The sequence below is a fragment of the Melanaphis sacchari genome, unplaced genomic scaffold (assembly GCF_002803265.2).
Source record: "Melanaphis sacchari strain LSU unplaced genomic scaffold, SCAv2.0 Contig85_pilon_pilon, whole genome shotgun sequence".
Taxonomy (NCBI): Eukaryota; Metazoa; Arthropoda; class Insecta; order Hemiptera; family Aphididae; genus Melanaphis; species Melanaphis sacchari.
Genome location: NW_020271605.1, coordinates 360719 through 376448, shown reverse-complemented (window position 1 = coordinate 376448; position 15730 = coordinate 360719). Strand labels below are relative to the sequence as shown.

General features: G+C 22.4%; 1 protein-coding gene across 3 annotated transcripts; it reads left to right on the top strand.

Annotated features, from left to right (window-relative positions):
• The first annotated feature begins 75 nt into the window (after nucleotides 1-75).
• LOC112602242 (odorant receptor coreceptor) lies at nucleotides 76-8855 on the top strand. 3 transcript variants are annotated; one of them, XM_025350206.1, is made up of 9 exons: nucleotides 76-184; nucleotides 1808-2174; nucleotides 3464-3704; nucleotides 4159-4369; nucleotides 7230-7386; nucleotides 7459-7558; nucleotides 7929-8033; nucleotides 8244-8399; nucleotides 8548-8855. In XM_025350206.1, the coding sequence occupies exons 2-9, from the start codon at nucleotides 1810-1812 to the stop codon at nucleotides 8596-8598; spliced, it is 1386 nt and encodes a 461-aa protein (XP_025205991.1). In that variant the 5' UTR covers nucleotides 76-184; nucleotides 1808-1809; the 3' UTR covers nucleotides 8599-8855. The 3 variants fall into 3 exon arrangements, with proteins under 3 accessions (XP_025205991.1, XP_025205994.1, XP_025205992.1); XM_025350209.1 differs by lacking the exon at nucleotides 7929-8033; XM_025350207.1 differs by lacking the exon at nucleotides 76-184 and having other exon boundaries at nucleotides 1736-2174.
• Nucleotides 8856-15730: the final 6875 nt, after the last annotated feature.

The window sequence follows — 15730 nt, the reverse complement described above, 5'->3', positions numbered from 1 at the left end:
GACCCCATAATATAAGTTATGTTATGCCATTTATACTTTTATACTTTAGTATTATTGTGACTCTTCTAGAATCTGGAATCAAGACTTAACTAATTACGTTGGTATATGGAGAAAGTCTTAACTCAAAACTCAAGAACTTCAACACACAAATATACGTTGTTGATATATTGAAATAAAAAGAAAGGTAAGTACATAATTTATATACACTGGTCACTGTTCCAAATAACATTAATAGTTTTTTATTTGTAATTGTTATAAGTGTATTGTATAGTTTTGAAAATGATTCATGTGTGTTGTGTATTCAAAAGAAACTTTAATATTGTATTATTTTTATTATGTTCAATGACTTTTAAATAATGATTATAATATATTATAATAACTTAAGTTAAAAAACCTAAGATACAAAAATTAAATTCATGAAACTATACACTTACGAAAAATTTTGTTTGTGCGTATTTTAATTTAAACACATATAATTTATATCACTAAAATACTAAATGACGTATGGATATTGTAAATTTTAAAACTATATTATTAAGATATATGTAATATATCTTTATAATATACATATATATATATATATATGATAGGTATAAGGTATATATTGCAGTATATAAATATAATATATATAAACTTATACATGATACTTGCAAAATGATAATTTTATTTTTCTTTCGCTTACACTATTGAAAAGTACATTGAGTGATTGATTTATGACATTGATGATTTATAAAATATATATTATATAACACATAACGTAAACAGGTGATTATAAAATGCATTACCAAGATATGATTATACTTAAATGAATTGTTTTACATATACATATACGAACAAGCATACTTAAACATAAATAAAGACTAATTATTTTTAGTGTTTGAAAAAAAAACATATTTATCACGCACAAGTTAAAGCTATTTAATTGAACAATAAATTGCACAGTATCAAAATTCAATACAATATCTGAAAATAGGTACCATTTATATTATTACATATAATTTGTATAAAATATTTAGTTGTGATATAATAACTATTTTATTCTAAACATTAAGGAATCTATAGATTTTGTATAGTTATTAATGCTGTGGATTAAAACTGATAGAAAGTTTAATTGTATTAATCTAATTTGTAATCCCTTATTATTTGTATACAAAATTTTACTACTTATGTTATTAATTATTAAATAATATTTTTTACGCATATGCATATATTATGAAAATTAACTATAGTAATGTAAGCTAAAGTTTCTTGTATTTAATTAAAACACATTGCCAGATTTATAAAATTGTATTTTAAAAATACCTATCTAATAGGTATAGATAAAGATAATACATTTATATAGTTGCAATTATAAACGTTTATATAGCCATTTACTACATTAGGATCATGAATTAAGAAGATCTTCTTAGTTCATGATTAGGAATAAGCATAGAACATAGATGGGTAATAGTAAAATTATTTTATCTTTGAGCTTAGTATAATCTTTCTATAATTTTAAACATTTATGGTCTATAGGTAATTCGAGCGCTTGTATATATATTAATATTAAAAGATTATGTAAAGTGCTTAAATATCATAAAAAAAAGCTTTTTATAATTAAACAACCTATTTAGAAAAATGATTTAATTTTAATTTTTGTGATGATTTTATTGAACTTATGAATGAAATAACAAATTACGTACTTGTTCTACTCAACGGTTAGTTTACATTAGTATACATTTGAACACATGGGTCACAGATAATACAATTTCGTATTGTTAGAAATTTTATTTTATTGGTTATTTAACAATTCCTTTGGGTTTTTCAGACATGGGTTATAAGAAAGACGGTCTTATAAAAGATCTATGGCCAAATATTCGATTAATACAAATGTCGGGCCTATTCATATCCGAGTACTATGATGATTATTCTGGATTGGCCGTGCTGTTCAGAAAGATTTACAGCTGGATTACCACAATAATAATTTATTCACAGTTCTTATTTATCGTGATTTTTATGGTCACTAAATCCAACGATTCGGATCAGTTAGCTGCTGGCGTGGTAACTACATTGTTTTTCACCCATTCAATGATCAAATTTATGTATTTCAGCACGGGTACCAAGTCGTTTTACAGAACACTAAGTTTTTGGAACAACACCTCTCCTCATCCTTTATTTACAGAATCTCATTCAAGGTAAATTAAATTAGGAATAAGTTATTTGATTGAGAATAAATTAATAGATAATATATAGTAACTCATAAAATGTTATCTATAAAATATGAAAATTACTCGATTAATTTAAAAAGTGAGATATCCGATTACATCCAAACGGCAGTTATTAAAATTTAATAAATATTGGTATAGATAATATGTACAATTTACTTAAATGTTCAAGTTTAATATTCGTAATATTATAAAATAATTTGTTCTTTTTTCAAAGTAAATTAAATTTTAGTTTCAAATACATCAAAACTATTATTATACATTTTTTTTAAATACTCATATATTTATCCAGTATAATATATTAAAATCGATTAAATCCTTTAACCTAACCTAAAGGTAGTATTTCAACACTAAAATTAAGCTAAAATAGTGTATATAATGTTGGATAATATAGGTATATTTAAATTAAATGTCAAACTAATTTTTTATACTGGGTAATTCCACCAAAAATCCTCACTTTCATTTTTATCTTGAATCATACATATTTTCAACTTTTGATTTTTACAATCTTAAGTAAATATTGAATTATCAAATTTCAATAGCTACTTTTTTTTTCAAATAAAAACTTTCTCAGACAATTTAAAAAATTTTGATTTTCATTGTAAAAACGTAAACAGGTAAAAAAATATTTGAGTATTATCAGTAGGTACCTACATCAATTACAATTCCTTATTAAGGATTATTATTTATTTATTAGAAATTAGCAGGAAAAGCTTTTCTAGATATACAAAATTATAACATAACTATTAAAATAATTATCCTAATACATATAATTAATTAACTCAAAAACTACTTGTTTAAATTTTGATTTAAGCGTGCTAAAATGTTTAAACAAATCATCTGATTAATAATACATTTAAAGTAAAAATTAAGGTTATTTAAAAAAAATAAATATCAAAAAAAGACAATTCTTCTTTAAATGCCATAAAAATCTTATTAATGTAATATAACATAAATTTTATAACCTAACTTGACCCCAAAATTAATAAATTTTTAATAGGTATCGACTTAATAATATTTTAATACAATAATGATTACTTCAATATTATTTTTAATATTCTATATTTAAAGAGAATTATATTTATAAATGTTTGGTAAAATAAATAATTAAATGATTTATGCAATATTGCAGTACGCTTATAGTACAATAAATATGAATATAAAAATTTAGAACATTTATATAAATAATACAGTAACATGTAAAATTTTCTATATACCTACCTAATAAAATATTTATTTTGTGGCATTTTACATTTCAGATTTCACGCAAAGTCGTTATCTCGAATGCGACAACTGTTGATTATTGTGTCAATAGTTACAGTTTTCACAACAATCAGCTGGACTACTATTACTTTCTTTGGGGAAAGCGTATGGAAGGTTCCTGATCCTGAAACATTTAATCAAACAATGTATATTCCAGTACCCCGTTTGATGTTACATTCTTGGTATCCTTGGAATTCGAGTCACGGATTAGGTTATATTGTGGCTTTTGTATTGCAGGTATATTCAATGTGATTAAATTAAATGCAAGAAAAATATTATTTATAAAACATTTATGAATATTCTTGGTGATTAGTTGAAAGGGTAGGATATGAATATTAATTAAAAACAATTTTAAAATTGTTTAAAAGATTTAACTATTATTTTTTATTTGGATAAATTTATTAAAATATTTAGTATTTCACCGACGTTTGATTGATGTGTAATAATTAATAAGATATCAATGAACTAAACGAGAAATGCAATACATTTTAAACCATGAAACCCAAAAGTATTAGTTTAGTTAAATAACCTTAGAATAAGGTTAAATTTGATAAATGTTGTCAATTTTTTACTAAAAAAAAATATTTTTATTTTTTAAATACCTTAAACTATACATTTTTCTTAAATTGTCAGTAATTTTTAAAAATGAATATCTAAAAGTAATTAAAAAAAATGTGAAATTTCCATTTAGTTTTATTGGATATTCATAACGCTCAGTCACTCAAATTTATTGGAACTTTTATTCTCATCATTTCTGGTGCATGCATGTGAACAACTTCAACATTTAAAAGAGATTTTAAATCCATTGATTGAAATAAGTGCTACTCTCGATTCAGCAGTTACTAATCCTGCTGAAATATTTCGTGCCAATTCAGCTAAAAATCAATCAATCAATGGTGCCGGTAAGTTATTGCTTATCAAATCGAATAATATATTAATAACAATATTAGTTTATACTGATGATTATTTTGGAATACCTTATAAAAATAAAGAATTCACTTAAAAAATCAGTGAAACCATTGTATTATAGGTGTCGAGTGTAGTTAGTTATTGAGTCAGTCGACAGTCACTGTAATATTATGAGTTGAATTTGAATTAAATCATAGATCATTTACAAATAATGATTCTGAAAAAAGACAATCTATCAGTTTAAATTTCTAACTATATTTTATTATAATATATTATATTTTATAATAATAATTTATTTTTCTATAAGTTATATAAATATGATAAATTAAAGTTTAACTTGACATTTCTATAAAAAAATTGTATATTTGTATTTTTTGTAGAAATAACTTTTGAATGATTTTGAATTAAATTTTCAAACTCTGTCTAAAAAATGAAAAAATTTAACTTTGTTTGTTAATTTTCACGATTTTAACGAAATTTGTTGAAAACCAAAGTTTAAATAAATTTGTACTTGAATTATTTTAATGTTTATAAACTTTTACGAGAAAAAACATATGTGTGGGATCTTGTATTACATTTTAAAAAATTTTGGCTTTATTTTATTTTAGTTTTTTATCATAATTTCATTTTTTTTAATACGTATTTAAAATTGCTTTAAATAGGTGATAATTAGAAATTTAAATATTTTGAACGTTTCATTCCATATAGAAAATTATAGTTAAAGTAGAAGGATTCAAGTTTCTACGATTAATAATTTTTGAATTATTAAAAATTAACAGTGATATACTAATATACAATATGTTGTAAAAATTTTAAAAAAGAAAATATAATTATTTGTTGCGTAATTGAAAATAAAAATATTAATTATCTTCAAAATTATTGAAAAAAAAATGAATTTTATACTAACCAAATTTGTACGATCAGTTCAAAAAGTTTCATGTGAAGAATATAGATAAATTGACTCAAGTTTAACATTTAATAATTTACATTTAAAATTAAAACACTGTATTTTAAAAACAATTTAGAATAATTTAAATAACAAAGTACTAAAGATTATATTTAATGAATCAATATTTAAATAAACGACCAATAATTAGTAAAGACAAAATAATTAGAACTAAGAGTGTACATCACACAAAGGCATTTCATAAAACTATATAATTTTAAGCATAAAGAAAATTTGAACGACGTTAAAGACAAAATATGTATTTGTCTTAATAAGTGGATTAATATGGTATTGACTTTATATAAAAGTAGGTACTTATAGTTGGTATATGGAATAAATAACTATAATTTAATCATTATTATTCATACCTGTTAATGGTTCTTGAGTTTAATAAAATACTTATAAAGTAAATAGTTACCTATGGTTAAAATATTTTAAAAGAATAATGTTAATAATGTTTATTTTTATACTTTTAAGCAACGTGAAAATGAATAATCATACTTATGTATATATTTGTATGAATAAAATAAATAAAATAAAATATGCTCATACCCATATTAAATTGACTGTAATTAATTTAATTTCTTACATCATTATACATTAAAATGTTAAATGTTAATATTCTTATTATAGGTAATTGAATCGTATTATTTAAACGTTTAGAACTTTCAAACACTTCAAAATTGTTCTTAAAACAGTCAAAAGTTTTATCATTAAGATAAAAAAATAATATATTATTTATACTGAAAAAGTAGAATGTGTAAATAATATTTTAATAATAATTATTTTTATTTAATCTAGAAGTAGAAATCACAGCAACTACAAGTCACAAATTTATTTCATTTATTATTTATATTATAATTATCATAATGAAATTAATAATGTTTTTTTGTTAGGTAATGGGTATTAATTATAATTGTCGGTAAAATTTTTTAAATGCATAGAAAATGTTTATGATTACAGGCCTCAGAATTTATTCCACTCAAATACGCTTTTAAAATTAAAAAAAATATATTTTTAGTATAGGTATTATTGTCTATTATTTTTAAATTATTGTTATAAAAATTGTATGAATTTGGTTTTTAGATTTTAAATGTTGTTTAATTTGAAGTTGGTAGTTTTTCTTTTTACAATAGACTTTCTGACAAAAAAAAAAAAAAAAAATTACTATGACTTTGTTTCAATAACTAAGTTTTACTATTTATCTTAAAAATTTCTATTTATGATTGAATGATTGAATGCTTTATGAGTTTTTAAAATGTAAAACTTCTGCGGTTATGCTATAGTATCGGTAGACGTAAAAGGTTTTTAGTGATTTATGTAATTTATAATTTTCCTAACAAAGCTGTAATAGATGATACTTTTAGTTAAAATACAAGTACTTACATAAAAATTAACTAAACTTAAATAGGTAATTAAAATATTCACTTATAAATCTCAAAATTTAACAAATGTAAAAATATACAAAAAAAAATTGTATTTAAATTCATTATACTGAGAAACAAACATCGTATTTAAAAGTTGACTTTTTTACGTTAATATGCAAGCATACTATACTGAATATTTCGCAGATATATGCAAATATAAAATTCACGTAATGTTCATGAATTTTATTTAAAAAAATAAATTAAAAATTAAAAATCTCTGTTGTTTTTTAAACTTCTTTATTGATTGTATGATTTATTAAAACGATCTTTTGGGAAAACAGTCACTCTGGAAAATATCTGGGTACTGTTTTTAGGACAGTTTTACAACAGTTATTTTGTAGAGAAATAAAAGTTTTTAATATATTTAAATGTGTTTTTATTTCAAGTTAAATAAACATATAAAAAATAAACCGATAATCATATTGTTTTTTTTTTTTAATAACCAAGTAAATTAAAGATAAATTAAAAAATTAAAAATAGATTACAATGGGTCCTACGCGAATGAGATTACCGAGTATGGAACAAAAGGAGAAACTGAACCAAATAGAAAAGGACCAAATAACTTAACTAGTAATCAAGAAGTACTTGTTCGATCAGCAATTAAATACTGGGTAGAGCGACATAAACATATTGTCAAGTATGAATATTTAACTAGTGATGTTTGTTGAAAGCGTTAAACAATTTAAAATGTATTAATTTGTATTTATAGATACGTGAGTTTAATTACTGATTGCTATGGTTCGGCTCTTCTGTTTCACATGTTGGTGAGCACTGTCATTCTCACTATTCTCGCATATCAAGCAACCAAGGTTTGTCCAAATTTCTCATAAAATTATCTTGCTAGATATTCAAATTATATAGTTTATACTATTCGATAAAATATTAGTGTATTAATTTTTCTAAACTGGTTTATCTTAAGTCTCAGTTAATGTTTTAAACGGTTAAAAATATTTTGCTTATCCATTGACTATTGTAATTATATTACCATTATTATGTTTGTTTCATTATAACATTTTTGATATCAACTTGAAATTATTTAAAAATTTTAATACATATCAACAAAATCTTAATATCAATAGTAGACGACATATTTGTATGTAATACATTAGTAATCGATTATAAAAAATAATTTTTTCACATGATATCACATTTATTATTCATTTATAACATTTTTAACAGATTAACGGAGTTAATGTGTTTGCGTTTTCTACCATTGGATACTTGATGTATTCTTTTGCTCAAATATTTATGTTTTGTATACATGGAAATGAACTCATTGAAGAAGTTAGTATACGTTTAAGATGATATTGCTATTTTTCTTAATTATTAGCTACATTTTTAATACATTGAGTAGAATGGGAGAATTTAGATTTTCAAAATTGTGTAATAATCATGTATCTATTAATACGTCTATTGGCTATTATACTTTATATTTACAATATATACACATCTCAATGACATTTAGGTTTTTGTATATATTTTAATTATTTTTAGAGTTCATCAGTAATGGAAGCGGCTTACGGTTGCCAGTGGTACGATGGATCTGAAGAAGCTAAAACATTCGTACAAATAGTGTGCCAACAGTGTCAAAAGCCTTTAATTGTGTCCGGGGCAAAATTTTTCAATGTTTCATTGGATTTATTTGCATCAGTAAGACAAATTTATTACTTACTTACTTTATTATTTACCTTTCGAGCTTATATTTTTTGTTTATTAACAAATTTTGTTTACTTTGTGAATTGAAATAATATAATAATATTGTACAAATTATAATTTATTGAAATTATTTGCTTTTCAGGTTCTAGGTGCTGTAGTAACATACTTTATGGTTTTGGTGCAGCTTAAATAAAACTGTTCAATAAAAAAATACTGCTATACAGGGAGATTCATCAAGCACGGTCAGTGGCAACGTTCATCTACTATTTATCGTTTATAATAATGAATTGATTCAAATTATGATTTTTGGGATTTTTATTTTTTAATATGGATATAGGACTTAATTTTTAAATATATTGACGTTAATACTATTTAAAGAATACCTATTTTATGGCAATGCATTTTTTCAGACAAGAACTACTTTTTATATTGTTAATTTTTTTGAAAATTTAGGAGAATGTAAATTGATGTTTGGACGTATAGTTTCTGAGCTATTAACTTAATGTATTGAAGATATCATGATTAATTAAAATATTAATATATTTAGTTTAGCATTTATTATACTTAAAATTTTTTACAAATAATAAAATTTTTATAGATCAATATTATTAAATAATAAATTACAAGAAACTTTTAAATAATCACAACCCATATTATCTAATCTTAAACCTAATATCATAGACGATCATTTTTAAATTATCATTTAAGTTTAAAAATTCAGAAACATTAATGGTTCGGATTTTTATTTATATATATAATACCATTTTGAAAAAAAATTGTTCGTAAAAATGTATACAATATACTCTTTAAATTGCATTAAATGTAAGTATTTAAAAATATGTCTTTAAGTATACTTAAAAATTAAAATACTCAATAATCATTATTTTTATAAAATATAAATACATTATTAAAGGAAAATATGGGAATGAGTTGGCTTGGCTAGTTATATTTTTACTTTTATTATCATTAAAAGTAAAACCTTGTCTTTATAATGTTACCAATTTACTAATAAAATATTATTAGTTTTTACTTACTATAATGTTAAGTAGTTAATTGTGTTATATAAAAGTATGTCATAACTCATAACATCCAAACTTTGATGAAATGTAATATAAACAACAATACTTATATAATCAAATACTCATAAAAACAATGGTAAACTGTATAATAAATAATAATTAAATGTATAATAATTCTGAAGTTATTATACGTATTTGTTATAAAATATTTAAAAATTGAAAATATACTTAAATTTTGTTAACAACTAAAGTACTTATTGTCCTATTGATGTTTTGATATGATTTGTTATAATATTATAACCATATTATACATCAAACATTTTTTAAATTATTTATCTAATAGTTTTTTTGCACATTAAATTAAATTTTATATTTTTTAGAATTTTCATTAATTACTTTCAATAAAATTAACAAATTGTTAAATTAAGTTATAATTTACGTTATAAATTTACCTAACAAAACATGATTAGTAAAATAATTATTCTATATAGTATCTTTCATTTTCTCATTTGATAATTATTTGAAATGTAATCCTTGACCAATAATAAGTATTTTATTTTTATTTTAAGCTTAAATTTCATTTTCATTTCATTTTTAATTGTTACTTCATAAATGCATTTCATATGGTTTGGGTGTTTAATGTTTATATATTTTTAATAAACAATTAAATAGCATACAAAATAGAAAGAGTGAATAACCTTGTAACTATATTTTTATTTATTAAATAATATATTATACCATACAGTATGATCATTTTTTTTTTTTTAATTTAATGAATTATAATTGTGTTGTTCCGTCAAGGAAGTCTGGTTCATCTGGATATTATTATGTAGTCGCGATTTATAGGTACGTATAGGTAAGAAGGTTTAGAATGTTCCGTTGGCACTAATATAAACATTACGGTATTCATAGTATGTCAATATATACAACTAAAACTATTTATTAAACTGAACTAATATTTAAAAATATAATCTAAACGATATAAAAAAACGAATTATTTTTTTTTCGAATTATCATTTATATAACGTATTATGGTTGTCGTCTTTGTATCCTCTATTAAACAAAGTACAGTTTTTTCAATGTTATACATCATGTATTTATTCACTTCTTGTATTATTTAACATTGACATTGTTATTGTTATCGTAAATCGTTTTTTATATTATTTTATTAAAGGGATTCTTTTTTACCCTTAAATATTAAATGATGTTCTTTCACAAAAATGATCTATGAATATTTTGTGATGTTGGATTACATTACATCATCATAAGTATGTAGAAAAAGTGAGTACATTACATAGCAGATTTGTCGACGATATTTTAAAGAACGTCTTAATTTTCATTCGTTAGATTTCGCTCGCATCAGCTGCGCGGCTTGACCTACATCTTTGTTTCATAAGGTACTAAGGTAGGCCTAGTTACTGCTGCATAGCACTTATTATTATTTTTTCTTAAATAATGTTGTATGACAAACTTGATAACCCGATGGACAATGATATATTTCAGCAGAAATTATTGTTATTAGTTAAGTTCAAATAGTTCAATGAGACGAAGTTAACCAGAATACATAAACACAATCTTTATAATATTTTTAATTTTATGAAATATAAAAATATACTTTTAATAAACAGTAAATTAGGTTAAATGATAATGTTTGTTTAAATTAAAATTATAATGTATTGGAATACACATTTACAATAGGACTAAAATGTAATAATTAACAATATTATAGTTTGTCTTGTTCTAGATTTGGAAGTTTAACAAGTTAAAGTAAAACATGATATGACTATAAAGAATAGAAAAGGTTGATAAATCGTATATTAATTATATAATTATAATAATAACGCCAATGCATGATGAATTAATATGTTATTATATATAATAGTTGTAAAGTTATTTTTAAAAGTCATGAACTGAGCGATTACTAAAAGTAATAACAAAAATAATAAACAGGTTGAATTCTACGGCCCTTGTATTACACATAATGTGACTAAGTCTTGTATTGCTTGGCCTCTAAATCACCTTTACTAACTCTTCCAATGATCTAATTGCGTTAAATTTGAATACATGGACATAATACGACCTCCGATAATTGAGTATCGTTTACTATAATATGTTTTATGTATAATGTATACACATATTATAAATACAAGTCCAAACAAAAATAAAAGAGGGCTTGGTGAAATGAAAAATAATTTTAAAATAAAAATAGTAGATTTTTTGAGAAATTGTACTTTAATAGCACGCATATTGCTTATAGATTAGTATTAAGTTTTAAACTATATTCATCAATCATATTATAATACAATACGTGTATAAATGCATAATATTATTGAACAGACTATATAATATACTCGTAAATGCGTTCATTTTCAACTTGTTTGTTCTAATATCTAATAAATATTTTACTGTTAAAGTAAATATATTACATTGAAGACAATAATATTGTACCATTGTTGGCAAACATTATTTTTCTCGTCTCTCTACATCGGTAGGAATCTTATCAATTATTATTCGAAGTGGAGCACTTAATTTTTAAATATTATAATATGGATCAAATATGATAAAACTTATTTTGTCAGGATAAAATTTTCTTTTTGGTTTTTACCAAGCACCGATGTATTTGCTTTTAAAATTTAACGTACGTATAAACATATAATAATTTCATAATAGAATCTCAGTGATAGTTATTCAAGTGAAGATAGACAATACATCTGCACCGTATAAATTTATATTTATAACTTACTGTGAGTAGAATTGGCTTTGAGTAATATTTTTATGAGTAGTTGTTATAGCAAATTAATAACTTAAACTCAATGTAAAAGCCAAATAAATAAAATGTAGACAGTCTTTTCTAATATTTAACAAGGTTCTCATTTAAATATTAATGAACAATGAATAGAAACTAAATGCTAATAATAGTATTATAATATTATACTGCACTCATAAATGAAATATATAGGACATAGGTAATGTTATGACGTCTATTATACAAGTATATTGAATCTACGAAAAGTACATTAGCAATCATAATCGTTTATTGTTTTTACATGCATTTAATAGTGATAGAAATTATTCAGTTATATCAGTTAATTAGTTATTAAAAACTTATTATGTTTATAAGTGTGTGTATATATAATTATATCTATAATTTTAGTAAAAGCAATAATTTAATTTAAATTTTTTATCATAATAATTTCACAAAAAAAAAAATAAAAATAAAAATATAGTTATTTTTTTTTTAGTTAATATGTACCTATATTGTTTTAATTCATTGGAAGTGAAAAAAATATATAAATTGGAAGAATTTTATGTACTGTGAATTTGTTGCTTTATTGAGTACATTTTGGAGTACAAAATTTCAAATTTGTATAGTTTATTTTGAAAGTTAAACTCAATATGAAGTAGATATTCAATTATCTATTTATAATATTCCACTTTTTTACCATGATACAACTATGTTAACACGAATTTAACAAAAATTAAAAATTAGTGCATCATTCGAATATAATACGTATATTACTACCTATTTGTTTGTGAATGATATAACCACACCTATACCAGGTTTATCACACATGGTCTGTATATTATGTAGGTATGGCATAAAGCTCAACTCGGATTAATCGAGTGATTAAATAAAAATAATACCTTTTGCAGTTCACAAATGGTGAACCGTAATGAATTTAATGAGAAATAATAACAGGTTTATCGTTGATTTTGTAGGACTTGGAAAAATGTAAGTGCTTGAATTGCATGTTGACTTTAGTTCTACAGAGTAATCAAAATGCAATAATTAAGGATTTTTTACCGTGAAATACAAGCTATATAATATACAAGTATATAGTTTATCAGATACAATTTAACACAATTTAAGAAACTCATTTAGTAAGTTATAAACTAAGTGAGATTTTATAAACAAAATAGTTAGGGATTTACAAAAAAAAAAAAAAGTATAATTATAAATTTGTAACTGCATATAAGTAGTGTTATTGATAAAATTTATTTAGTGAAAAATGATATAGAATTTATATTTTTGTTTAAAGATTTTAAGATACTCATTTATTATTAAAAAAAACAAATTTAATTGATATTTTTATTTCAGTGTTTTTGAAAAAATTTATAAAACAAATACAAAAAATATTTTTTATTTAACTTGTGTCACTGACCTTCATAATAAGTGTTGTTGTTTAAAACTAAAAGAAATAGCTTCTCTGAATATTAAATACTAACCTAATTAACCTATTGAATTGAATTTAGTTAAAAAGCGCTATCTTGTATGAGTATATACCTACTAGCTTTTAAAATTAGTTTATTCACATTTTCATTATGAAATGGATATCAATTATAAATATATTAAATAGGTAGGTATACAAAATAAAACTCATTGGATAAGTAAATTTTAAATTGAATGAAATTAGTGTTATAATATTATTAAAATTAGGAAGGATATTATAATACCTAGTTGTGCCATGAATTTTGTCTCTATTTATCAGTGTTCTATAAATATTTTACGATAACACTAATGACTTTGTTTTTAAATATAATTTTAACTAAGTATTGTATTTACTATTTCTGGTTAGAATGTTTATTTTTAACGTATTAAATGAGTACAAACGTATTGAAAAAGTGATAATTGGATATCAATTCATCGAATTTTTCACAGCTCCTCAAGATTGGTCCTCAGGAAGTCTAGAACTAAAATATTTTTAGACTGCATATTATGGAATATAATAGATATAGAAAAAACAGAGAGAAGGCCTGCTTTAAAATTCGTTGAAATATCAAATCACTAAAAGTTGATTAGGTAAAATCAGCTGCCTGATGCCGTTAAAACAGGGCTTCATGCAGTAGTAGACGAGTTGTCAGATCATTTAAAGAAGTATGCAAATGTAAAATAAATGGTGTACATTTTAAATAGTAGTATTTTTTTTTAGTTAATAAATTAATAAAGAATAAATTAATATCAGATTTTATTTTTGTTTTATTTATTAAATATATACCTATTGCTTTAAGGGACGGAACTTATGTCACGACTAGGCGTAATAATATAATTTATATATAGTGTGTACAATGTACATTCACCTTTATACTTTATACTATATATTTGTAATAAACTTATTTTATAGAAATAATATTACATTATTATACATTTATACATACATAATTTTATAAAATTATAACTAAAATGATAGATTATTATGATATTATGTACCAATAATTATAGTTATATTTTTTGATATAAAATACTACATATTATCATATTTATATAACATTACAACTTACAACTAAAATATTATTTTCATACAATTTAGCATTTTGGATTACACACATATAACATTTTGTAAAAAATGTAATTCTTTAACTGAATATTAAAAAAAAATCGGGAAGATCGCTTTGTTCTAACTGCTCATTGAGTAAACCCAGTGTAATATATCTGTTAAATTTCAATTCGATGATAAATTATTGTATACGAAAAACGAATCAGGGTGAAGACAATCAGCCTATAATCAGGTATCTACTATATTATATATTTTATGATATATTTAAATTGCTATCAAAGTAATTTATTTTAATATTAGTGAATAAGTGACACAGCAGATTTTATCATTTTTTGCCGAAAACATGGTACTTGAAAATGTCATTGTGTATGTAAAATATAATAATATAAATCGAAAGTTTCAAGATCCACTAATAATATTTTAAAATTACAATAAGATAATTAAAACCGCTTAAATATCGTTTAATTTAATTCAAATTTGAATACACATATTTGTAATTTGTAAAACCAACACATTTATCACTCCACTCAGAATCTAAGTTACATAAATATTTTAATAATATTAATCATTACTAGTCGTAATAACAGTGGTAAAACAGTGGTGTACAAATGGGAGTCGAAATAAATCCCCCCCCCCCCCCCCAAGAACAAAAATAAATTCAGTTTCAAAATAGGCGTTTTTTCATTAATATAAAAACTATTTCTGTGTAGACATTAAATATTTTTAATAATTATCAGTTAATTGTCCTTGTGTTGTGGTCTATAACTCGTGTGTGTCTATTTTTGTAGTGACATACAGGCGTCATCGAAATATTATTTTAATTTATAATTTTATTCTTTTTCTCTTGTTCACTCTGATCAGAGTGTCATAACTCGTGATAATATTATTTCGTAGGATCGTACTTACAGGTAGTCCTGCAATATTAATTTAAAAGGTAAGTAAATTTTATGATTTAATTTTTTTATATTCTTAAATTCTTAGTACACTTGATTTACTCTTCCCTACTCCCTAGTACATATTTTATTATTGG

Bases quoted from the DNA above. Each gene is read 5' to 3' on its own strand.
- LOC112602242 (XM_025350206.1), top strand. From the start codon at position 1,810: ATGGGTTATAAGAAAGACGGTCTTATAAAAGATCTATGGCCAAATATT. The intron at 3,705-4,158 runs GTATATTCAATG...ATTTCCATTTAG, and splicing joins TTGTGGCTTTTGTATTGCAG to TTTTATTGGATATTCATAAC. The intron at 7,559-7,928 runs GTTTGTCCAAAT...CATTTTTAACAG, and splicing joins TCGCATATCAAGCAACCAAG to ATTAACGGAGTTAATGTGTT.